At 40.0% G+C, this 26,855-nt stretch overlaps 2 protein-coding genes across 2 annotated transcripts in view; both read left to right on the top strand.

Moving 5' to 3' along the window:
- The window catches only part of mbnl1 (muscleblind-like splicing regulator 1), a 36,416-nt gene extending 18,302 nt beyond the window's left edge, over positions 1-18,114 (top strand). Inside the window, 11 exon segments of the mRNA XM_079650508.1 lie at positions 6,719-6,889; positions 7,120-7,341; positions 8,706-8,901; positions 8,904-8,944; positions 9,899-9,952; positions 11,152-11,305; positions 12,588-12,623; positions 13,396-13,475; positions 13,847-13,873; positions 14,523-14,594; positions 14,713-18,114. Coding sequence (XP_079506634.1) covers positions 6,719-6,889; positions 7,120-7,341; positions 8,706-8,901; positions 8,904-8,944; positions 9,899-9,952; positions 11,152-11,305; positions 12,588-12,623; positions 13,396-13,475; positions 13,847-13,873; positions 14,523-14,579 — 1,038 coding nt within the window. The 3' untranslated portion in view covers positions 14,580-14,594; positions 14,713-18,114.
- Positions 18,115-19,368: 1,254 nt separating this feature from the next.
- On the top strand, positions 19,369-21,838 carry LOC307018190 (ras-related protein Rap-2a-like). The gene has a single exon (XM_079648326.1). The coding sequence runs from the start codon at positions 20,026-20,028 to the stop codon at positions 20,572-20,574; it is 549 nt and encodes a 182-aa protein (XP_079504452.1). The 5' UTR covers positions 19,369-20,025; the 3' UTR covers positions 20,575-21,838.
- Positions 21,839-26,855: the final 5,017 nt, after the last annotated feature.

The raw sequence follows: 26,855 nt of genomic DNA, 5'->3' as shown, positions 1-26,855 counted from the left end.
TGTGTGTGTGTGTGTGTGTGTGTGTGTGTGTGTGTGTGTGTGTGTGTGTGTGTGTGTGAGGTTTCTGTGGCTGCCACTGTCCACTGTGTCTAATACATACAGGGACTGTTTGAACATCACCTTGGATACTGCCATCTACACTATTTATCTAAACGATTTGCTTACACTTTAACATGTACTGCCCACTCACACATGTTTTATCTGGCTAACCTTCTCTCTGTCTGTGTGGTCTGAGTTTTAGCCTATAATCCCTTTTCATCTCAGTTGTTGTTTGGTAAGGTTGATAATGCGTCACCGGGGGCATACTGTAACTATTATCGTAGATTAACACTCCCTGCCTTCCCCATATCTCAATAAGCTCCACCAGTCACATCTACTCCCTAACCACTAAGCTGTGCAGCGTGGATCACATGTGCACTGAGTCTCCGCAAGGAGATATAGACACAATCACAAGGGTGCAAGTGTGTGTTCATGGTCTGATATAGAAAGGCAGGCCCCAGTGAGAAGCAACCCCTAAGACCGCTTAGATATGTAATGTCTTTCTTTGCCCTCTCCAAGAACTCTACTGCTAATTCAATGCAGAATTTAGAGGCTAAAAACCAAATCAATTGTACTTAACTGTAAAAGGCTATTATTGATTGTGAATAGCTCGCTGCTTTAGGTGGCTCAATACTCAAGACAACCCATGTCTGAATATTCTACTTCACTATCAGGAAAATCCACTTGTGCACTTGGTCAGATTATTGATTTATTAATTTGTGTTTTATATATTTCAAGCCATATTTGATCACACAGTGGACAAAGAGACCAACCACGGGGCCTGGCCCAGAGTCTCTGCTGTTCTCCAGGAAAACAAAGCTTCATTCACAGTGTGTGAGGAGAAAGTGCTTTCATCTCTGCGTTTGTTTGCACAGAAATCACTGGAACGCAGTGCAGAGAACAGTGTAGCTTCACACCAGAAGCCCACTACACAGCTCTCACACCACAACACTGGCATCAAACATGAGAGGCACATTAGATTAGGAGACATTGTGACTGTTCATGTAATGAACTGCACTTTGAAGATCAACATTCATTATGACATGCAGAATAAATACTGTGTGTGCATGTGACAGGATTCAAACAAGTGATATAAAACAGACACATACCATCTTTTAATAAGAGTTACTAAAAATATTTTTCATTCCTGAGATTAAGAAGCTGATATGACATTTTTGTATGGTTCCCAAAAGAGTCATAGGGTTTTTCTTGGAGGAGCTTTTAAGCTTTTTAACAGGATAGAAAAGCAAAGGTTTTCTGCTCTACACGTTTCCTTTTCTTCTTTTTAAATAGTTTTTCAATTTCTAAGCAGTTGTACCTCTCCAGGCCTATAAATTATTCAAGTAAAACAATTTGAGATATCTTCTCTATGTAAAAGACGACCTGAGAGCTCTGCATGTTTTTATAAGGAAGGAGCGGATAAGAAATGTATTTTGCCCGTATACCAAACAGAAACACATAATAAGAAGCCAACAAGGTTGTGAGCAGAGCACCAACGGCTATATTTACTTTAACCCTGAAGAAGAAGCCAGTTTTTGTTCACCTTTCCACTGTCTCACTCTTCCTCTCCCACACATGCGCACTCGTACATCTTGCGTGTTCCTCTCCTCAAAAGGACAGGAAGCAGCCCCACCCAGCATTCTTTACACATTACTTCATTGTTTGTTTGAATCCCACTCAGTCACAGAAGCAGGGTGTGTGTCTGCAGGGGAGCCACGGAGTTAGGAGAGAGCGCGGTCAGGGTGGGACATGTTATTACAACTTATCATCCATCAGACGGCACAGTAGCCAGTGGGATTATTGTGCCCTGTTTGGCATATCTGATCCCAGCCGGGGAAACACAACTCAACCCCAACTATTTATTCAAAACACATTCTTAAAGGTGGCAGGGAAAGTTCAGTTATTATTAGGTTTATATTATTTCTATCTATCATCCAAATGTCTGTTTTCAGAGGTAGTGATGACAAGCAGATATTTTATGTAACATTTTACATTTTTTGTAATAACTTTATATTTAACTTTTTATATTTCTTCTGTGCAATCTGTAATTGGTTTGGTACTATTGTTAAAACCAGTTATCAATAACTCAGGGTGTCCGCGGGGTCTTAAAAAGTATTAAAAGTTGATAAATCAATTTAGCGAAAATGAAGGCTATTAAAAATTATTAAACGGCATGTTCCAAGGTATTACATTTTGTAGCTTGTTTTCAATAAGTATATCAACTGTCCAAAGAGGTTGTATTGTAAAGTCTGCCTGAATGTAATCATTGCGTAGGTGTGTAGTGTGATTCTGTGAGTCATCTGAACAGGACATCGTACGCTCACTGCTTGACAGCGCAGTCAAAAACATCGTTATGGGGAAATGCAAGTTTGTGTCCAGATGGTTGGAAGATAAGGAGGAAGGACAATCAATACTGAATATAGTCAATGTGAGGTAAAGTGTGTCGCCAATATGACCGGTTAAAACTCCAAGTGGCGATGAGGTCTTAAAATGTATGGAAAGGGTCTTAAAAGGTATTATATTTGACTTCAGGATTCCTGCATATACCCTGTAACTCCAATATCTTAAGTCATTTTGCTAACTTTAAAAAGGTTAGTTATTTGTAAATATAGACAAAGTTTTTTGAATTATTCAAAGAAATCTTTTATTGTAATTAGAGTGTCTTTAAATCCTGTCATTTGGAGTTGTGGCCCTAGATAAATCACTTTGCTCTGTAACGGCTTCCCTGAATTGGAAAGAAAACATTTCTAAAAACACACTGACGATGACAAAGACAAATATGTGAGTGCTCTTTTCTCATCCACCTGCACTGACAAAAGGGAATCAAAGAGCGATGTGGGTGAATTTCTCTGAAGCTGCTCGCCTCATTGTTTTCATAATTTCAGCCATAAGAGAAAATCAGTTAATGAATTCATCACATTCTCACCAGGTATCTTCTCCCTGTGATAAATGTGATTTAAATCCATTTATGGATAGTCATTGCTCCTCCAGTTTTTCATTCACACAATGAACTTTCAATTGTGTCTTATAATGACATCATGTAATTATTCGCGCCAGTGTTGAATCCCCAAATGGAGACAAAAGCATTGCTCTGTGATAAGAACGGTAAAGATGATATCTGTTGGGGTTTCAGGGTGGGTTGTATCTTTAGTATTTTTCTTTGCTGGGCTCTTGCCAGCGATCGGAAAGATGCCAGGAAACACTGTGTTGTTAGAGCAGGAGTGTGTGGCTGTTGCCGTGGACACCGTCTCTAGCTGCTCCTCAAGGCCGCTGATGTCACAATAACAGCCACAAACATGATCTGAGCGGAGCCAATGCTCTCCCTCTCTCCCTGGTCATGATGATCCAAACGTATGACTTCTTCTGCAACTTCTAGAATTTCAATGACGCACCCCGGCTCTCGCTTTAGACTCTCTCTCTTCCACTTATGCTGCCTGACGTTTCCTCTTCTGCTACTAGTTTCATTATTCAAAATGGCTGCATGTTTTGGTTGGTGACATTTTTTCTTTGTGGAATTGTTATTATCGGGCTATATTATCAGACATTGTTATCTGCATGATTGGCGAACGTAGTTGTCTAAAGTCAAAACCATGTGTTTCTTTCTCAAACATTACCCTTCCATCTAAAGCCACACACGAACTGCTGCTCCAGGGTCATATGGGGTAAATGCAATATGATCCTCCAAGCCTTTGCAACGCCCTCCGCACCACACACTCAAACCCACGTAGCAAAATCACACACACTCTCACTCTCCCCTAGCTGCATGCCATTGTCACTCTCTGGTTGAGTGCTATTAGAACTTGCTTTCAGCTCCTCTCGTCTCACACACTCGCCCACTTTCAACACACACACACACACACACACACACACACACACACACACACACACACACACACACACACACACACACACACACACACACACACACACACAGTGTCAGAACTCTTCTGAATGCCAGCTCAGCTTAAATACACATGGGTGGTGAACAACCTGGTCAGTCCTAACAGGAGACCTTAACCCCTGCATAGGAAAGTGTGCTTCTGTTTGTGTCTAAAATTCCCTTTAAATGGACGTACAGTTATTATACACTTGAAACTGCAACATACTCCTTATCTGCCTGCAACTAAACACTGGACAAGAGTTGTGTGTGAAATGGGGTTAAACTCAACAACAGTATTTGTGTCATGTTTTAGTTATGTAGTATATAAACAGCTTTAATGAAATCCAGAAATGTCTTTTATGGAAAAAATCTCATGCTTTCATGTTGTCTACAGCAATGTAGACAATGTGGGGGGGGAGCCAAAGATCGCAGGGGGTGCGTCAGTCCTCAGATGATTTGAAGCCAAATATCATATTTACACTTTTTTTTTTTTTTTTTTTTTCATATAATTGTAACGCAATACATGATTGTCGCTAAAAGCCTTGTCTCTACATTACAATAAAATATTTTTAAAAATTGATTAATTCATTTTCATAAAAATTCAAGTTAGTACTGTAGCTAATAAAGGCATAAAAAGACAGACATTTTAAATGTTTTCTTTAACAGAAATGTTTCTTCTGCCCGTAAAGTGTCCAAACCAGGCTTTTCTGGATAAGCGCATTTTTAATACATAGTCATTGTCCATGCCGGTTTCAGTTGGATTATTTGTCACAGTTGCTCCGATCAGATCGGTCTCCTCCATTTTGTAGATTATTTACGACTTTTGAATCCACATAAACACATCGGCAAAATCCGGCTTACTTTGAGCATGTGTTTTAAACAGTTTAATCCCTTTTGAGAATTGTTTCCACTTCCGCGCCGTCCTTTAATTTCTTCATACAGCGGGAATCCAAATGAATTAATCCTGAGTCAAATAACCATCAAAGTCACTCCAATAGTGCTCCTTAGTTACGCTTTCATCCTCCTTTAACTAAACACTTCACATTCATCAAGTTTGTGACAGTAGTTGTAGCATTTTGAGACTTTTAAACTTGAATTACCGCTGTTGTGCCCTTCCCCCCCTTGTGTGTGTGTGTGGGGGGGGGGGGAAACTTCCAACAGGAGTCATTTGGAGGGGCTCTTGGGAAAAAAGGTTGGGAACCCCTGGTCTACAGTACACTACATATTTTTAAAGTTAAAACTCTTAACTATATTACAGGCCTCAACTAAAATTACAAATTGGAAAATGAAGATATCCCTAAGCGTAATACCTTGTATGCTCAATTAATCGTATTTTAATCGCAATTACGATTTTGGCTTGCAACGGTTATGAAATCAACATAATCTAAATAAAACGATTTTTTAAAATTATTTATTCATTTCAAAAAATAATATTATTTTTGTATTGGTTTTTCAATTGAATGATACATACAGTACAGTTCAGGGTAATCAACCGTTAAAAACATACTACACATTTTTCTTTTCAATAAATGGATGTTTTCAAAGTAAATGGATAATCGTTTTTAATAATCGTGATATCAATTATTGACCCAAATAATCGAGATTATGATTTTTGCCATAATCGAGCAGCCCTAATACCTTGTGTATTTATATTTTATATGTATCCGTCTATTTATCAGGGACAGCGAACAAAATACGACATCTCTGTAAATGCGCCAGTTAGCAAGAAGCCTATTTTTCATCTGGAATTCAAGTAGACTACACATCTGAAAGAGGCCCCCACTGTCATTAAAGTGTCCCCCTCTCTGCTCCTTATCCCCCACCCCTTTCCCTCGCACCTGTCCGGTGCTCCAGTGTCAGTGAAAGTGAAGGAGATTTGAGGGGAATGGAGTCATGACAGGATACAGAGATGAATCCCAGTGGGGGCCAGCTCTGTCAGCAAGTGTTGAGCCCAGGCTGCCTCGGTCAGCTCAGCTGTGCCTCAGGACTGAAAGTAAATCTTCTTGCTTAAACTGGTGACCTGAGTGTGTGTGTGTTTGTCTTATATTTGCGTGACGTGTATCCGCCACCTGTTATCCGAACATGACCCCGATGTGTATGCATTCTTGCTTGCGTGAGGATATGCGTGTGTGATTCCTCTCCAGACTGAAGGTATAATTGGACACAGCAAAAAGGGATACCTGACTTTGATAATGATTTGAAGACTCTCAAGTGTGACCTCAGGATGACTGCTGATACATTATATGGGGACAATATGTGGGAATTATTTATAGCGTTAGACATATAACCAAGATGGGAGTTTGTAGAGCAGCACTAGTGTGTGTCATGACCTCCTGTGGCTTGCACACATACATATATCTCTGCTGGGACTGGAAAAAGCTAGCCGCTAACAATCAGTGCTAGGCTCGTCTTAGACCTAAAGTGAATTTGGTATTAAATTGAGCAATACTCCATGTTATGATGTTACACATAAGCCAAAATGAACCTGCTTCCTATCTGCCATAATCAGATTGTAATTTTTTAAAAGACCAGTGAATATGGTCATGTTATTTTTACAGTAGCTCAGAATGGATAAACCAAACATTGACATTGCTATTCTTTAGCCTTAAAGCTACAATGTTGACAGAGTGCAAGTAAACGTAGTAAAGATACTCCTACAAAGGGTTTACTCTGGTAGTTTTAACATATCCTTGTTCATAAATTGCAAGAATATTGATTTTCCTTGTGATTGCAGTGAATAAGCATCCTGAGTTTATGTGTCATTCTGACTCAGTTTCCCCCTCTGCTTTCGTCCTTCAGGGCCGTTGTTCCAGGGAGAACTGCAAGTACCTGCACCCTCCTGCCCACCTAAAGACCCAGCTGGAGATCAATGGCAGAAACAACTTGATCCAGCAGAAGAACATGGCTATGCTCGCCCAACAGATGCATCTCGCAAACGCCATGATGCCTGGCACGCAGCTATCACCTATGGTGAGAGGATACACACGTATGAACACACCACAGCTACTGCCCACGGTGAGAACGCATACGTGTAAAAGCTCACCCATGTACAGCTCCTTCACTGTCTGCGTGGCTCTTTTCGTCTTCTGATTTGTCTTCAGTCAGTCCCTCTCTTTTCCCATAAGCTCACAGTTTGTGGCTTGTGTGTACATGATGTCTTGTTATTTTATTCCCCTGCTTTTACTTTTGCTCTCTTCCAGCCAATGTTCTCGATGTCGCCAGGCATGGCCACCAATGCCAGTGCAGCAGCAGCTGCCGCCGCAGCCTTTAATCCCTACCTGAGCCCCATGTCACCAGGCCTGATGCCCCAGGATATCATGCCCAGCACCCAGGTCCTCATGGCCTCCAGCCCCAACATGAGCCAAGTCCCCAACGCTGCCGCCGCTGCAGCCCAGAAGCTGCTGAGAACAGATAGACTTGAGGTAACCCACACACTGATGAATGTAACCTGAACTTTTCAGCATTTTATGGAGCATATAATCAACCCACTCCTTCCTAAGAGTTTCAGGAAAACTAATCAAATCCACTTCATGGTGTGTTTTTCGTTGGGAGTGGAGTGGCACAGGATGATAATGAGCCTGTAAACAAGACAAGTGTTGTTAACAAGTGGTTTAACAAGCATAAGAATAACGGCACTCTTTTTTACACTTGGATTACTGTGTCTGAGGCGATATGGTAATATGAATAGCCAGTACCATTATGCAAAGAAGAAGGTGATTAAAATAAAACCATAAAGCCCATAAACTGCAGTATTTCATCAGATGATGAAGCCAAGTGCATTCTAAGAAGTGGTTGTAATTAAGAGTTGTTACTTTTTTTCTCTCAACTCATTCTCATTTACTCTGCCTCATCTATTTCCGGTACAGTTTGTGCTCTCACACTGTACGCTTCACAAAATACCATTAGAGAAGCACGGGAGATGAGCCTGAACTAGTTTTATAATGATTTTAGTGGAAAAGGCCTTAATGATTTCCTCAGCTACAGTAATAGTATAGCAACTGTTAAGTCAAGTAAAAGTCCTTCCTGTACCGTAGCTGCTAGTGTCATTGTTGAGTCAACTAGTGCATGTTGTAGGATATGTTTATGTCAGTAACGTTAAAGGGCAAAGTGCAAATCCAAGAGTTTTTAATTGTCTTTCCTGAAACATTTATCAGAGTTCAACCACACCTCATAGCAGGGTAGATATCAGGAGAGTAAAACCCATGTGCTCATGCTACATGTCATTTAAAAGATGGTGCTGCCCTCTGGTGTCTCACTTACAAAAAAAAAATATTTTTTAGATTCTCAAGCTCCAACAAACACATAACTATTCCTGATAAAAGAAAGAAAATATATAACAATCAAGGATTATTGTGTTAAAGTTTCAGCACTTGCCTCAATGTGATATATATTCACATCAAAGCACAGGAACTCTATACCGAACCGTTTCAGTCAAACAGGAAGTGCACTGTATATATCTGTACAGATCGTTAGTTTGGTGTAAAAGGATACTGCAGAGAGGAAGGCCTAGAAAATGATTCACACAGCAAGAAGAATCTGACCTTGCAAAGCATTTTAATCCACTTATTAGAATGCAGCTCTCATGCATTTTTAAAAGTAATGGATGTGTTTAGCTACACAGTCTTACATCACAAAGTGAAGGCTTGATGAATCATAATTCATATATTCTACATAAAGGCAACAGGCAGGAAATATACTACGTGGAACCGTTTTTTGTTATATCCACATGCTTCGCTGAATTCGTAGATAGCTCCACATCTTTTCATCTTTTTTTTTTACTTTCCAGGTGTGTCGTGAATATCAGAGGGGCAACTGCTCTCGCGGGGAGACCGACTGTCGCTTCTCCCACCCCGCAGACAGCACCATGATCGACACCAACGACAACACCGTCACCGTGTGCATGGACTACATCAAGGGTCGGTGCTCTCGGGAAAAGTGCAAGTACTTTCACCCACCGGCTCATCTGCAGGCCAAAATAAAGGCTGCCAGCACCAGGTGAACCAGGCCACAGCCGCCGCGGCAATGGTGAGCAGTCTGTACAAGCGTGGACACACACATTCACACAGCAGGCTGAAAGGAGCTTTAAAGTTATTGCTTTTTATATTAGGGCTATTTATTAAAAGTTCAAACTCCCTGGAGGAAATACTTTTCTGTGGCTCATACTTCCATGTTGGTATTATTTAGTTCTGCTTTTGCCAGGTCAAATTTGAAAGGTCCTTAACTTGGTGTGGGTAAAATCTGCTCAGGACAGCATGATATGAAGAAGGATGGAACAATGGTACGTTATTTCCCAATTAGTTATTTATTTTCCTAACCAGAAAAAAAAAAAGGGTCCTTCTTCATCTCATCCTGGAACACAAGCCGGTCAGTTCCTCTCTCTCTGATGGTCGTATATGTGACTCCATTGTTTCTGTACTTCCTACGGTATCACTTCTCTTCCTCCATTTTTTGAAAAGGGTTCATTGTGCTTTCTCACAGTAACAGCACCTGGCTCGCTTCTGTTGATCAGTGATTTACTCATGCTCCTATTGATATAGTGTGAGGCAGAGAGCTTTGAGCTAATGGTTGTCGTGTGAAATTGACTACGATGCGTACAGTTAAACAGAAACCATGTGGATTTTACTTTATAGTCTGATCGATACCAGCCACGAAAAGAAATATTAGAATAAGATTCTCATCGCTATATTCATCCATCTTTGTGTGACAGTAACTAATGTAGTTTGGTAGTTATCATTGATTATTGACGATGATTTAACTATAGAGCAGTAGGGCTAGTTTCCAAACTGTGCATGCCTTAGTCCTGTTATCCCCTTGTATATTGCATTCCAATGATTTGTTTTTTTATTTGTTTTTGTTTTTTCTCACCTATACCCAAACTGCACTGCTGCCCCCATGATGCACCTCTGCTTGCTGGTTTATGTTAATGCGCTTGAACCCCATTGGCCATTGCCATCATGTGCTCGCTGCCTGCTAATTAAGACTCAGTCGGCTGTCAAATCACTGAAGCGACCCCTCGACGCAACCTTTGACCTGGTACTATGACCTTTCACCTTTTAGCTTGGCATGTGGCTTTGTTGTAGAGCAGTGTTTTAACCAAAGATACCTAGCTATTTTTGTCGTCGTTGTCTCAGTGCAATGTCTGTTTTTTCCTCCTGCTGATCTGTCCTTATTGCCTGTGATAAAATGATTGTGGCTTTTGTGGATCCGACCCCAAACAACTAACATCTTGTAGAAATGACTTGAAATACAAATGAAATGTATAATTAGGAGCCACAATCAGTTCATCACATGTAGCCTATTTAACAAAAGTCAGCGAGGGCTAGGGAAGTAGAGCTTCTTTAACGGTTGCATGGCTTCAGTCTTACGTCCAGAGTCAGTGGTCAGTGTTGTGGAGCAGCTCAATCAAATGTGTGCATGTCTGTGTTGCTAGTGCATGTCAGATGGATAAGGGTGGGGCTAAGAGAAACAATCTTTATAACCAAACAGTACTGATCCCACCATAACAAATGATGACAGTTCAAATGATAGTTCACTCCATCCTCAAATCTTGTCACAGATATTCAGACCTCAAAGATGGCCTCATGCCGAGACCAAATCCACCTTCAGAGTGTTTTATGTTGAAAACGTTCACAATCACAAAAAACGTCTTTTACATCTGACTTATGTCCCTTGGCTTGAGACCATTTTTGACATTGGTCTGAGAGTGAACCATCACTTAAACATGGCTTACACAGTTTATCATGGAGCTAGCAGTGCAGCCTCCCTCTCTCTGTGCTTCCTACCTGTTCCACCTCCTGTTAGCAGCCTTATTGTTTTAATAGTTAATGCTTGCTCATGTCGCATTTAGTCAAATCTAGGAAAACAAAGTTAACAATCAAAATGAAGATGAACTGTAATGAATATATGAATGCTTGTTAGCCAGTAGCTCCAGTAGGCACCATGCTCCTGCTTGTGTAGTAATCGTGTCAGACTGCTGCTTGCTTGCTACTGATGATATGACGATATTGTTGTTGTTGTTGATGTTGTTGTTGTTGTTGTTGTTGTACACAAAAGGATATTGTCATGCTGTTTTTACGATGTTGTCTAACGTATGTACCTTTTTTGTTTTCTTTCCCGTTTTTGCCTCTTTCCAACACATCCTTTCTCTCTTTTCCACGCAACTCTCTCTCTCTATCTATCTCTTTTCTTTTTTTTTCTTTTTTTTACTGTCCTCCCTCCCTCTGGCTGGGCAGGGCATCGCTCCTAGTGTCATGGCTCCCATGCCCAAGCGGGCAGCCCTGGAGAAGGCCAACGGGGCCTCTGCCATGTTTAACACCAGCATGCTCCAGTACCAACAGGCCCTGGCCAGCATGCAGTATCAGCAGCAGGCTGCTTTCCTCCCATCAGGTACGGCTCCCAAAGACACCTCCACTAGCAGTCCGAGCACCCAGGAGACGCCTGGATCCATCTAACCGGCTCCTGCTTGTCTGGGGCTGGGCAAAGTTGTAGAACGCAGGGCAGAGCAGTTTGGTTGTGGATTATTTATCAACTTTTGTTGTCTTCTGATAGAGGGAAGTTACAAAGATAGTCAAACATATTACATAACATAAAAGCTCTTGATCACGGGTCTTCAACAGGTGGTTTGTGATCCTTAGTGTGTCGTCAATGTTACTGCAGGAGGGATCAATTGATGTTTTCTTGGTTAATTGTATTGTTAGTTACTTAGATGTCTAAAAATACATGTTAGTTTCATGAATCCGACATATTATGAGCAAATATAAATAAGCCAATAAAAACACAACATTGATGATACTCTGGTTGCTACCCATGAATCCCACTTGGGCTGGCTAACCAGTTAGTTAAGGGTACAAGCTATTATTAAATACCATATAAGAAACACCATAACATTATACATGCTACTTAAAGCCACCACACATTATTGCAGGCCCAGTTTAATAAGCAACTGGATTTAGATATGTAGGGGGGGGGGGGTCCTAATTGAGGACTGAGACCTAAAAAACGTTGAAGACCCCTGCTCTAGATTTCATTATAGGCCAGAGAGGGTCAGTGCTTTAAGATATCTGTGCATTATGCTTTGTATGGCACTGCATGGCCACTAGATGTTAAGAATGTTTTAGAAAATGTCTACTAATTACTTTAATCAAACTTCCCTTAGCTACCTGCTCCTCCTAGTACATGCAGGATACGAGAGGAAAGCATGGATGTTTGAACGAGAAATGATAGAACTGATGAAAGTGTGTATTTTGATGAGAAACGTTGCTTTGGCTGCAGCTGGGAAGAGCGGGTTTAGGACGGGTTGGTTAATGGCAACTAGCTCTAGGGACTGGCTTCTGTACACGTCTGCTGTTCTCCTCACTTCTGTCTCGAGTGTGTATATAATGTTTAATAGGTAATGGTTACTATGATAACCGCACTATCAATCTTGTTGCATTACACATTAATATGCAATGCACTTCAGACAAAAGTGTAGATCCTCACTCTTATTTGATTAACAGATATGATGAGTTCGCAAATTCGCCTTTTCCAATCACTGATGACTGTGTCCAGGAGATATTAACCTTTGTTCCCACCTTTTCTCTCCCCCTCACTCTAACGAACCTTGTGATGGGCTGTTTTGATTTCTCTTCCCCTATCCAATCCACTTCCTGTTGCACTGCATGATGGGCAGGCTCAATATTCTGCATGGCACCTACAGCCAGCGTTGGTAGGTTCCAGCTTTCCTTCTTCAGTTGTCTGTAACCTCATGTCTGTGACTCGCACGTCATCAAAAATTAACCGCCCTGAAAATGTTCTATCATGTGATTATAGATGAGTGATTTGTATATGACATTTGGTGACCTGTGAGTGACTGTTTTGGTTGCATTTTTGTGATTTGAAGGATAATTAAGAGTCCAAACAAGCATAGGCATATCGTTTTTTAAATGTTTCTGATTATTTGTGGGTCGGCTATTCTTTTTTCAAATCAATTTAAATCACCTTTTTATTCATTTCTTTGTGCGCACACCTACTACACATTGCATTACCACTCTTGTTTTCATTCTCACTCTAAACTTGGCTTTTGGCTGGTCTAACCTGACATCTAATGAAACATGATTGAAAAAGATATTATTTTAAAACAAATAAAAAAAGAGGGAGTTCTGTTGTAACCCCTTATCCCCTCTGCCTTTATTGGTAACATAACTCTTGTAGAAACTTTTAAGGCGCACTCTTCTGGTGTTTACCACCAAAGTACACTATTGGTTGTTTAATAATACACACACACACAAGTGGAAGTTTGTCACTGTGTCTGCTGCAGCTTCTCTGTGTCACGTCAAATCACAAGACCACTTATCAGTGTTGGCAGAGGGAAGAAAGGGAACCAGTTATATCAAATCTCTCTCTGACTCCCCCTCCTCCTTCCCTTATTTGTGTGGTGTGTTTGTGGCTACACTGCTCCTCTGTGTATTTATGCTTACCTGATTTTCCCTCCAAAAAAGTTCCCATGATGCATGGTGGTTCTCCAGGCTCTGCAGCCACCGCATCTGCCACAAGCCCCTTCCAAACTGCCTCCAATCAGGTTTGCACCTCTACAGTCTCTCTCTCTCTCTCTCTCTCTCTCTCTCTTTCTCTCTCTCTCTCTCTCTCTCACACACTCATCTCTTTCCTTTATTGCACATGGATGATCTGGGGATGCTTGTGTCTAATAGTGAGGGGTGGGTTGGGTAACGGGCAGTACTCCCTCTTGTTGGCCTACACTAGAGTCCAACATGTGAACACATATCATACTGTGACAAGTTTGAACTCTAACCACAATAATCAATATGTTTTTTTAAGTTTCTTATATCTATCTGTCTTTCTGGTAAAACATACTGTATTGTATATAATGTTTGTTCCCATGTAACCTCGATTTTTGTCCTTTCCCCTTTTGAGGACACTTCCTTATCAAAGTTGACTACCAACGAATACATGCAATTGGTATGTATGAGGTCGTTTTTTCAAAATGTTAGAGACATTTAGAGCCGCTTTCTTTGGTGCTTGGCTTTTTTCTCCCACCCCCCCCCCCCCCCCCCCCCCGCTGCTTCCAGCTTTACCATTTTCCCTGTTTTCAAAAGCTGGGCATATCCATTATTAAAGTCAGAAAAGTAAAAACAGTAACTGTAAGAAGAATCTGCTTTCAGTTCTGTTGAAGGCATTTTGTAAGCAGATAGGTATTGCACAACTTCAAAATGCCATAAAAACCCTTTGTAGGATGAATCATCATGTAACCAGTTTGAACAAGGATCCTATTTCTGCATTTTACTGAGGCGTGCAGGTCAACAACATGGAGGACTTATATCTGCATGTGGTAGCCACCTCACTGCCAGTTTCCCTCTGCACCCCCCATCTCTCCCTTCCCTCCTGCTGTCCAGTAGTGTGTGTTGATTCTCTTTACATGTCACGACCTAACCTGTAGCCAAATAGCTTTTTCTATTGTTCTCATCTGCGTCCCTTTTCAGTAAGGAACTCGTCTTAATGCGAGAGGATGTGGTTCAAATGTATTGTTTGTGTTGTCGGTCAGCGTCTGCTTTGAGTGTTTCTTGTATGGGATGTATTTATAAGATTGCTGTCTGTTCTCTACCCCCAGATTCCAATAATATCTGCAGATCATCTGAATAGTCACAAGTACTTGACTCAAATGTAGTTCCTCTCAAGAACAGTGAGTTCCTATTTCAATCCTCATATTCTTTCTGCTCATGCACATGTATAGCTTTCTGTCTAATTCAGTCCTAAAACTTAAAGACCTTTTTTGAAGCATAATCTGTCATGTCTTACAGATCAAATGAATGTGTGCTGGCACCGTCCAAGCCAAAAGAGTTCAGCCTATATGTACATAACCGACGAGGAGGGTCTGCCATCTCTTAGCCGGTCCACGGCGATGGTTTCATCACACTTGTAAACATCAAAGGTGCAACACATGATCTGTGCCATCTTCCCACATATCAATCTCAAGAAGAATTTGATATCAAATTCAACGTCCAGCCAAAAGAAGGGGATTTCTCGGTGCCGGGTCAGTGTGTGTCCCTCTGTGGGAAGCGTTCACATTACACCTCTGTGTCTGACTAAATCATAGCACTCAATCTGTTCTAATTGGTATCATTAACACACACGCAGAAGGTCAAGAGCGGGGTTGTATAAAAGCAACATCCAGTGCTGGTACGTTAGTAGACCAAGATTATTTTTTATTTGTTCTGCTTTATATATATTTTTTAAATTGATAGCCATATTTCATAGTTTACAAGTGTAATGCAAACATGCAGCTTGAATATGAATTAAAATCTGAAAGGCACAATTATTTGAAGAGGAATTGTATTCTCCAAAAGAATGACGCATGTACAGTATTGTGTTTTTACGGCTACTAGTGAAACTAGATGATGAAATGAGGGTCTTGGACGTATGAATGTTCTGGGTAAACCAACATACCTGTGTACCTTGAAAGCACAGCCAGGCTTTTTCTCACCTTGACATGTGCCATCAAGGCCATACAGCTAAAAACCAGAGTGTTATCTCAGCAGTGTTATTTGTTTACCGATGGTAAACTTTTTTTGTATGGTTCTTTTTGTATTGTTTGGTTTCAGAATCTCCGTTGCGTGTTTTTTTTTTTTTTATGTTCAATGTCAATGTATAATTCATTTAGAAGTGGGGTTCTCGCCAAATTTGTGTTTCTTTTGTTGACGTTTCTATCTTTTAAAATCAAAAATGGAGGGTTTTTTGTCATGCCTCTTTTCATAGACTAGTGATGGTTTTTATTTGTTGGGATTACGTTGTGTAAGTCCATTGACTCTAAAGCCTGGTTCAGAAGAGGGTGTAGCTTTAATTGACATTGTGTTACCTTGTTCTGCCTCTTTTAAAGAGGAGCGACTCTAAAACTGTGCCTCAAAGAAGCACCGTTGAGCCATGTATTGATGAGAAATTACAACATCAGACCCAAAGGTCTATTAGGTCATTTAAACCACATGTGCACTTGAATGATTGTTTGTCTGGTCACCCTGTTTTGATTTCACAACTCATCCTAAGTGAAGTTTCGCTTTTGAGGAAACGTTTCCAAGTAAAAAATGGAAGTTCTTACTCACTTGTAGATCTGACTACAGAAACCAAAGCACAGTTTTTCTCTCAATCATACTCATCGAGACTTACAGAAGCATCTCTCACGAGGCTTAAGAAAACATGTTTATCATCTGTCAATGTTATGATCACATCCCTTTTTGTTTTCAGAGAGGTGTTTAGTGTGTCTTTACCGATTGTAATTTACCTAACAAAGCCTTAGATTACAATTAATGGGCCCGAGCCCAATCAAATGTACTTTCAATCACCATGCAGGTAAAGAACACCAATGATGTTTTATAGATGTCTCACGTGCCGCTTCTGATCTCTTCCTTTTCTTTTTTGGTTCTTTCTCTCTATGTAAAAGTAACAATTACTCTCTTAAATTTCATTGAACTTCTGTGTTATGTACTACTTAAGGATTTGAATCTATTTGAGGTATGTAGTTGTAGATTTTTCTTTTTTTGCCTTACTATATATTACTTGACAACATTGATATAGCCGTTGTAGATTTTGAGGTAGTATGACATTCATAACTTTTTCAAACCATATAAATGATCATGTGTTTTAAATATTCACTTCATTCATATAGCTGGATGTCTTTTACAGATGATGTTACATTATCAATTAATTTTGTTGATGAAAGACTTTTGATACAAGGAATGAGATCATTTAATTTGCTGCCACTGGCAGAGAAAAAAAAAAAAACTAATGTTTTAACCAACTTAGATTTTCCTTGTCACATGTCAAGATCACGTTTGAAAATATATTGTATTGAAATATAGATTGTCCATGTTTTAGAGTAAAAATTATTTTCTACTGTATCCATTTCAAAAAGATATGTACTTTTGTTTGAATATTTCTTAAGTTTGCCCTGAATGTCAGGCCAAAACGAGCAGTGAGATTGACGGGTCTTTGGATGTTGTGGATAGTGAGATTAGGAGAGAGAAGACTTCTCCAGACTGGAGAGGTCCGAAATGCTGCAGATGATGAGTTCTAACCTAAGGGACGAAGGTTGACTTTTTGCACTTCTGTATATAGTCAAATGAACAGAGAAAAAAATGTGTATCATATTGAGATATTATTTTGAATAAAAAAGATCTATAATTATAAGGAATTTTGTTAGATTAATTTAAATTCTTAAATTAGAAGACCAGCTAAAAAAAAAACTTGCTTGCAAAGAAGGGCACTAGTTTCTTGGCCAATGCATTCAGAGAAAGCTATGCGCTTTTTGTCTTATTTTATCAATAGTATTGCAAGGGAATGTCGAAGGGGAATAAATCCCCATGTCATGCTTACTCCACCCCTCTTTTGGGATGACATATCCAATAATATCCATATCATTTGTTAGACTTGGTCGCGCATCATTGCTGCTCCCATGGTACAGCTAAAACATACAACTCAAATTTGTTTGTATTTTCGTTTGATTTGAGTGCATGTAAAAGTACAAACATGTAAACAAAATAAAACGCATAGTTATGTAAAGCAAGATAACACATTCAGATTACAGAATACACAGTAATATGTATTTTTAATCAAATATACAAACAGTAGATAACAGCAGGGAGAAATAAAACTTAAAAAACAAGTCATCTTACTCTTGTGTGTTAAAAATATTTTCCGAGCAAACACGTTATTTAAAGAATGATCAAATATTAGCACTCATCCACCCGGGTACTTTCTTATAGCCATATAATTACAGTCCACACTGACTCACGGGAAGTTGTTCGTGCCATCATAGATGTGCACTCAGCAGGCGAAGGCTCACTATATACCAAACGCGTATTTGGCAAATTAGTCTTTGAAATGAATGTAACAGTCACCTGGTCAACATGTTTCTGACCCGAGGCTGCTGTGTTTAGTTGCTACAGAACCAAAGCACCATTTTTCTCCAAACCAGATGTTCAGTCTCCTGGCTGGAGCCATGGTTTATCTTCCCTGCTGGGGGCACATGTACGCTTTGACTGCTTTTTACTTGTAAATGCAACCACCGATTATGTATTTGCTAACAGTTTCCTCACAATAATGTACTATTCTGCCTTCAGATTTGTTTATGCACATTTTATTGTTGCCATAATTGACTCTGAATCTGAATTTGAAATCTGAATAAAACAATATTTGATTTGCTCATGCAACAGGTGTGTGGTCACTGCCTCTGTGTGTGCTGGATGTGTGGGGTAGTGGGTATTTTAGTAAATGCAGATATTCTCAGTCAACCTTTTATTAATAAACATGTTAAAAAATACCATGTTGCTATAATGTACAGATTATCTGTCTTGCAGGTCAACCTTCAAGTATTGATTTCCCATTGAATTTTGCTTAATTCATATGAAGGGCACATGGATAGGTTGTTCTATATTCTTTCTGAACTTCAACCTTGAGGATTCAAAGTCAGCAAGACTGGAGCAGCTCCACAGAGAATGATATCATTATTAATTTAATTGATCGGCTCAGGGCATTATGTGCTTCATCTGGGTCAAAAGTGATAATAAAAAAAGATACATCAAGCACACATGAACTCGCAACATGCCTTCCATTGCACTGTGTATGAATATTTCACATAACATCTGGATCCTGAATTCATCCTACCATCGTTTGGAGAGTGTTTTCCATTTAGAAGGCATGGGTGTTATGTTAGCCAGTCTGGAATCCAGATATGAACGAAGATATTCTATTCCCGCAAAACACAACCTGCTTCCATTCGTAAATTGTTTGAGATAAAGTTAAAACACAAAGACATCATGTTCTCTTCAGAAACAGGGTACTTTTCCAGGCTGTATTTGTTATCATTATGCTGCGACACCATGGTGACTTTTTGGATGTCTACAGTATAGATGATCTGATGGGATTATAAAAACAGATCAAGATCAATAAATAATAGAAACCTCATGGTTCCTGTTGTGTACAACTTCATTTAGATGCTATTCAGAAAACTAAATCATAATATTCTGTGATCATGTAAACTTCCTTATATCATTTGATGAGGACACAAAGGTAGGATAAGATGTAGTTTATTGATCCCAATTTGGGAAATGTTTGCGTTGCAGCAGCATAAAAGACAAGGCTTTGCACATAAGATACATTAAAAGAGTAGAAATAAACAATTCTAAAATGTAAACATTTCAAAATAAAAATAAAACAGCATTAAAAAAAAGTATAACAAATATATAGTTGAAATACCAACAACAATATAATGCAGGATATGTTACAACAGTGACATAGCATCACTAAACACCATCATACAATCTCCTCAATACAAAGAAAATGTGGTAACAATATCTAATGGGAATTTAATTGTAAGGCCTTCAATTGATGCATTGTCATAGGTAAACGTATAATAATAATAATAATAATAATAATAATAATAATAATAATAATAATAATGCAATTAATAATAAAAATGTGCTTAATCTGAACATCAATGTCGACAGTAACTTGCAGGGTCCTCTTTTTTTCTGCATTATAAATACAATGTTGATAAGTAAGCTGACATATGTAAATAAATGACCTCATTAGCATGCATGCTTAACATGATTAAAGTGACAGTGGGCATCTGACGAGCCTCTGGTCGTCATGTATGAGGGCAGAGGTCATGCAGAGAGGCCACAGACATGCACGCGCCTGCAGGATCTGTCTGGTCATCGGACGGCTCTGACTGAGGTTTCGGGTGACGGCTCCTTTAAGAAAACGGAACTGTGCCTAGGCTTTTGACGCGCTGAGGATGTGGGCAGGAAACGCCATGCAAGAGGAGAGAAGCGATCACGCTTCCCAACGCCGTTGCACAATACAGGGCGATCAAAAATAATGTGCTTTAATTTTCCACGCTAATGTCCAGGAGCGGTGATTCTCCTAGGATCTGCAGTCCGTCACCCAGCAGGCTCGGAGGATTTGCCGGCGTGGGATTTGACTCCTATCCGAGCGAGAGGGCAGCCTTCCCAGCCTGCTCGCTTTGAAAACATCGGGGCTGGTCAGCGGGTGGGAGAGACAGAGCAGGCTTCGTCGCGGAAAAAAGGAAGTGTCTGCCTATTTTTTTTCACCCCCCAGCCATGAGGGAGTACAAAGTGGTTGTTTTGGGCTCGGGTGGAGTCGGGAAATCTGCGCTGACTGTCCAGTTCGTGACGGGCTCCTTCATCGAGAAGTACGACCCGACGATAGAGGATTTCTACCGGAAGGAGATCGAGGTGGACTCGTCCCCGTCTGTGCTCGAGATCCTGGACACGGCAGGGACTGAGCAGTTCGCCTCCATGCGAGACCTGTACATCAAGAACGGCCAGGGCTTTATTTTGGTTTACAGCCTGGTGAACCAGCAGAGCTTCCAGGACATCAAGCCGATGAGAGACCAGATCATCCGGGTGAAGAGATACGAGAGGGTGCCTATGATCCTGGTGGGAAACAAGGTGGACCTGGAAGGGGAAAGAGAGGTGTCTTCCGGGGAAGGAAAGGCGCTGGCCCAGGAATGGAGCTGCCCTTTTATTGAAACTTCAGCCAAAAATAAAGGCTCGGTCGACGAACTATTTGCAGAAATAGTCAGACAGATGAACTATTCAACTGTTCCCAGTGGTGGCAACCAGTGTTGTTCATGTGTCCTGCTCTAAAAAAACATGAAAAACATCCAGAAAAATATCCGGGCTGAAATTTAGCTTCTTACTTGTCCTGCGGGCTTTCTACCCCCCCCCCCCCAAGCCTATTCATTCTCTCTTCACACTGTTGTCTTATTGTTGCACACAAACACAAATCAACGAAGACTTCAATCGATTATGTATTATAGTCTAGAAAAAGTGTTTACATGACAAAGTACTTGAATGTTTTTGGATTTTTTAAATAGCTTTGTATATGACACTTCTCTGGAAATGTGCCTCAATGGGAATGTCTTATTGTGAAACCTAAGAGACAGCTCTTTTCTGGTTATTTTTTGGTGTTTTTATTTGTTGAGTTGTACTGTTACATCTTCTGGGCTGGGTCCATATTTCTTGGGTGGTGGTGGGGTCATGCTAAATCCAGACAGAGCTGGGATTGGCTACTTTTAATGTCTTTTTGGGTGAAATGACACAGCAGGAGGCCTGAAAGCACTTAAAATCGCCAATAAACGTAACAATCACCATTCAAGCCTTTCCCAGGTTACTCAAATCAGATCTCTACAATTTATTTCCCCTAAAGGTCAAGTGGGATCCAAGAGATGCAGATTCCTCCCACTAACAGATTTGATCTGAAGCTGTGGACTGTGATGGAGTTGTGTTAGGAGCTTTTGTTTTTATCCCCCCTCTCCGGTCTGGCGAAAGTGGATTTATCATGGAACCTGCACTTTGCTGACGTTGTCCCACCTCAGTGTGCACAAAGAAGGACCTTAGTGCATTGCTGTCGCTGCATGGGGAACCCCATGTCAAGTGCCTTCCTAAGAAAACTCCTGTGACTGTGCCAACTGATGAGCCCTACTTCCTCTGCAGTGCGTCTTGATGGCAATCAGAACTTTTAACAGTTTTCAGTTTCATTTGGTGTCAAAGTGAGAATAGCCTACTCCTATTTTACTATCAGGAAGCTAAGCTTGTATCAGACCTGCTGTTTCAGGGTCAGATTCAGGCCGTTTCTCGAGGTACTAGTCCAACAAGAACAACAAAGTAACTTTAACCTACTAGGATTATGGTTCAGTGAATGGCAAGCCATGTCTGTATTATCTAGATTTCTTTTTCTCTTATGACAATATGACATTTTTAAATGTGCCGTAATAGTAATTCTCTTTTTGGACAAAATCTTCTGCCATCCACCTGTCAGTTTGAAAGACTTAATACAAAAGCATTTTACGTAACGCTGTGTTCTGTGTTTGTCTCTGCTGATAACATAAAGTTTCTACATTTTGGGCTACCTTTGAATGTGATTGTCCCTGTAAACGATATTAGTGCCGAAAGAAATAATATGTTGACAGAAAGACAATTAATTGACAATATATTAGTAGTTCAAGTAATATATGAAGAGAAAGCTTAAAACACAATGTAATTCAAGCTTCAGCAATGTGAGGAGTCGCTGCAGTTTTTTCTTTGCTACATATTTGGTTTTACATCAAACATGTCCTATATAGACAGCTTGGGCACTTGGGACTCGTAATGCTACAATTCCTAAACTTTTGGCCATCTTGGAAGGAAATTAATTAATAGTTAATTATCATAAACGGATGCATTGACAATGAACATTATTAGTTGCAGGCAGCCTTTTCCATTGGCTTTTATATACTAAATGGAGCTCTGAAGGCCATATTTGACGCTTGTTTACAAGAGTACTGGCGTCAAATGTTTACTACTTTGAGGATGAATTGCCTACAAAGCCTTGTTAGTGTTATATAGTAAGTGATCGTGGCGCGAATAAGAAACTTCTCAGTCAAGTTGTTTGGATAGTGGGTAGGGTTTCTAGTAAGTGTGTTTTGCTGTGGAGAGCTGTCTCCCCCCTTCCCTGCCGCATGTTTTCTTGGCTCTGGAGCTGTGGACAGAGAGGACTTTCTGTGTCTAAGTTTAATCAGCCATGCATACTGTAGACCAATATTTGTTAAGCCGTTCCTCACACCGGCCAACGGGCTGCTGCCTCATGTGTCCCTCTAACCGCCGAGATTCAAGGTCAGATTACCAAAGCACATGCTCGCACTATTCAGGTCCGACCTGAAGAAAGGGTCCCTTCAATGACTAGCAATGCTTACTTTGTTTTCACAATGATCGTCTACAGCCACTCCCTAGTTATCTAAGCTATAACTCTAAAGCAAAATCACGTTGCACTAAATCAGAGCTCATCATTCTTTAGAGATGACTGGAATCTACTTTCATGGACTGCACATTTATATACAATATATTCCACCTTAATGATCATTGGTGAGGGAACAGGCGGCCTTCATTTCTTTATCTTGAAAAAAAATGTATTTCTTAGAACATTAATGGAGTTTTTCATGCACTAAACAGCAGGAGATGAACATACAGTACAGTAACGCTGACTGCACGGCAATAAGGTTTATTATTATGAGACATTCGCCTGTCATTTCAAAAGAAAAGCAGAAAGACAGAAGTGATCCTGTAATATTTAAGGGAATCATTTCTTAAGAAAAGCACAAAATAAGGTGTATGATAGAGGTGTCAAACTAATTAAGCTGGTTGCTAAGCTACAGATTCTGTATTCTTGCAAGCAGCTAAATATGTCCACTTTGCTGCACAGGTGTAAAATACTCCTCAATGAATAGAAAATATTGTCACTGCCTATCAGTAGAAAAAGTACATCATGTACACATTGAGGTAGTTGTATTTCTACTAAGTATTTATTTTTATGCTACTCTATATTTCTACTCCACTACATTCAAAATACTTTACTTTTTACTACATTCATTGGACAGCTGAAAATGAAAGTCACATGTATTTACAAAGCACTTTAGAGGTTTTAATTTATGGTTATAAGTTCACTGGAATCTGTTAAACAGTAAATACAACATTGATCAGTATTGATGTCACATGTTCAATGTCAGATACTAAAAAAAATATTCTGGTGGAGTGTTGTTGTCTTTTAGCAGGACAACATTTGAAAAGAAAACAGGCTTGTAGTCAATTTACCTTATATTTTGTACTCGTGCAAATTATGCAATAGTAAAGTGCTGTTTAACTCAAAGTTGTTGAAACATGTATAGTAAATATGACCGGGCCTTTCTTCTGTAACTGTATAAAAATGATATAAATAATGATGCATAGTGTTAACCATTTTCAAACTGCTTCTACGCCTTCAGAGCTGCCTAAAATCTGACACCATCTTACTGCAAAATTACGCAAACGCTACTGTTCATCCTGAATTTCACAATCATGCTGACATAGTAAAACATGTGCAATAGATGTCAAATACAATACATTTTTTCGTCAGCTTATTTTATGCAACATACAACCTGTTTACTTACAGTAGGCCTCTATTGACATTAGCATTTGGATGCATGCATTACAAAACAGCTTACTGACACATTGGGCATCTTTAGTGTGTGGAGGAAAGGAAGGGTGGATGATATAGTGCTTCCTGTGTTGTGGTAACTTCACCTCAGATCTATGAAATGTTGCAACAGATACGCAGTTCCTCTTTAAAATGTAGAAATAAATGTTCTGCATTGCCACAGTCCTTCTGCCGGTGCACATGACACAAGACGTGACCCCAGACCAGAAATGCCCTGAGAAGTGTGTCCTTGGATCTAAACTCTTTGATAAAAAAAAATGAAGGAGGGACACGTTGGGGAACGGAAGAATAGATTTCACATGTGAGGCTGGGCTGCATGCAATGACTCCATGTGATTTGATTTGAGAAAAGAAGCCAGCAGGATCATATGACACTGGCTGTTTTTCTATGAGCTGTTTGGATGCAAATCCAGAGACAGAAATGGTCACATTCAGGCGAATTATCTAATTCCCCTCAAAATAAGGCCATATTGTCACTGCTGGAACTTCTCCCCTATAAACACCTTCTCTCATGTAGACTACTGAGAGCTTTTGTGTCTTAATTGTTGTTAACCACATGAACTCAGACCTACTGTATGTGACAGCTGACAATGCACACACTCAGTCTGAACCCAGCGGCAAGAATGTGAAGAAATGTGGAAGTAAGTCTTTCATTGTGTGCTGTACATAGAGCTTGACTTAGGTTTTAGTTAAATAGTCTGTAACTGCTGACGAAGCCGTAAAGGAAAAAAAGCTTGCTTCTTCACAAGAAATAACTCTTTAGATGGCATGCTGCTATCATAAGCTTACAATGACACCATTACCACTTCTTATAGTTTTAACTCAATATGCTTTCGCTGGTTAACACATTTGACCCCACCTGTCTGTCAACTTCAATGAAATGGACTTGCTCACTTTCCTTTAGAATTTATATTATATATAAACAATATTTGTAATCAGATGCAATTTTCCACCTATCATGTGTGTGCTGATGACACTATTGTATACTCATGTGCTCCTTCTCTGGATATGGTCGTTTCCAATTTGTACACTTCTTGATTCCAAACTGCTTTTGAACAGTAAGAAAACCAAAGCAATGCTTTTTGCTCCCAAGTCAGCGTCCTCTTGCCTCTCCATTGACACCCTTGATGGCGTCTCTGTTGAGTTTGTTGATACCTACAAATATCTGGGCTTTTGGTTGGACAGCAATCTGAATTTCAAACACCACATTGAAGTTCTAAAAAAGAAATTGAAATTCACTCTTGGCTTCCTTTACAGACTTAAATGTTGTTTTTCAACTTCCTCCTGTAAAAGGTTGGTCTCTGACTTTATGAAGAAGATCGCAGGAAATGACAACTGAACAGTAGAAAAGACATCTCACACCGTGTCAGATGTTGGTTATTTTGGGGAGGTGGAGATAAATCATATTGTTTGGTGGATGCAGTTTGAACCAGAGTAGCAGCATGGAGGTCGGATCGTCACCAAAATAAATAAATAAGTGGTCCGAAAAAGGTTAATGACAAAAAGAATACACATTGCCTTCCTCAGGCAGTGTGTTTGTACCGGGGACAGGAGACACCCTCTTCATGAGAAACTCTAAGAAATGATCGGGGAGTCCCTCCGGAGTGGAGTCATGACGACTGGATCTGAATTATTTTTTTTGTATTTGGTGGTTTGTGTTCCAGCTTTCGATCAGCAACTATATATCCATAATCCACCAGTTAAAGGAAATACAACTAATGTGTTGTGTTATATTAGCTGTACAATTTACCACATATGGTGTTCTTAGTTTCCTGTCCCAGCTGGACTAAGGTGATACCATTTATAGATTTACCTGTCCCACTCTTTTGGCCAAACTTGACCCACTCTACCATGCTGCGTTATATATCAAATGCGCCCTATAGGACTCATCATTGCAAACTGTGTAGCCTAACTGGATGGTCCTCACTCACTATGCGTAGGATGCAGCATTGATTTGTATTATTGTATAAAGCCATTTTAGGAAAGCTTCCACTGTATATATGTGCCCGATTTGCCCCAGTTTGTGACTCTCACAACCTCAGATCCAGTGCCTGGATACGGTTCCAGGTTCCTGCTGTGCGGACTGAGGCTGGAAAAAGGAGTCTTTTTTATGATGGTCCTTGGTCTTGGAATGACCTTCTACCACGCCTCAAAGTGACGGCGCTTGTCTCAATAGCATGTTTTAAATTGAAGTTGTCTGAGGTCCTTACCACCAGCTGCTCTTGCAGTAATAAGTAGTGTACCTTTCTTACTGTCCTAATGTGCACAATGTAGTGACTGCTTTTTCGTATTTTGTTTTCTTAGTTATGTTCTCTGTATTTTATATGTTTGTGTTATGTATTCAAATTTCTTTATTAGGATAAACCCCTTGAGGTGAATCACCTCGTTTTCAAGGGGGTCCCAAGAAAACAAATAACAAACAAGTACAACATACAAACAACATTCACACACATACATCGGAAGAAATAACCAAGAAATTACAAACATTCAGCCTAAGCATACAGCACATGGTAATACATTATAGGCGGTTACATTGAATGCATATCATTGGGTAGAGTAAAGTAGAGTAGCTGTACTATATATACAAAATCATAACAATAAAGACTTAGAAATAAAGACTTAGAAATGGGCAATAGGTGGGTCATCTCATGAGGAGATGGTGAAATAAGATGGAGCCTCAACAACCCTTAAACAATAAATAAAGTACTTCAGGTCATACAAAAACATTCAACCTTGAGGTGAGACGACAATGCACGCTTGAACAAAGTCAGAGTAGGGAGAGATCTGATGGTAGCAGGTAAGTTATTCCAATCAGCAGGAGCTTTAAATTTGAAGGCTCTTTTGCCAATGTCCTTTTTAACTAGAGGAACGGTGAAGAAGAGCTGAGAGGTATGTCTAACTTGGTGGGTTGATGTAAA

This window comes from Notothenia rossii (assembly GCF_949606895.1).
Source record: "Notothenia rossii genome assembly, chromosome: 9".
In the NCBI taxonomy this organism is placed as follows: Eukaryota; Metazoa; Chordata; class Actinopteri; order Perciformes; family Nototheniidae; genus Notothenia; species Notothenia rossii.
This window is presented reverse-complemented; position numbering and strand designations above follow the sequence as displayed.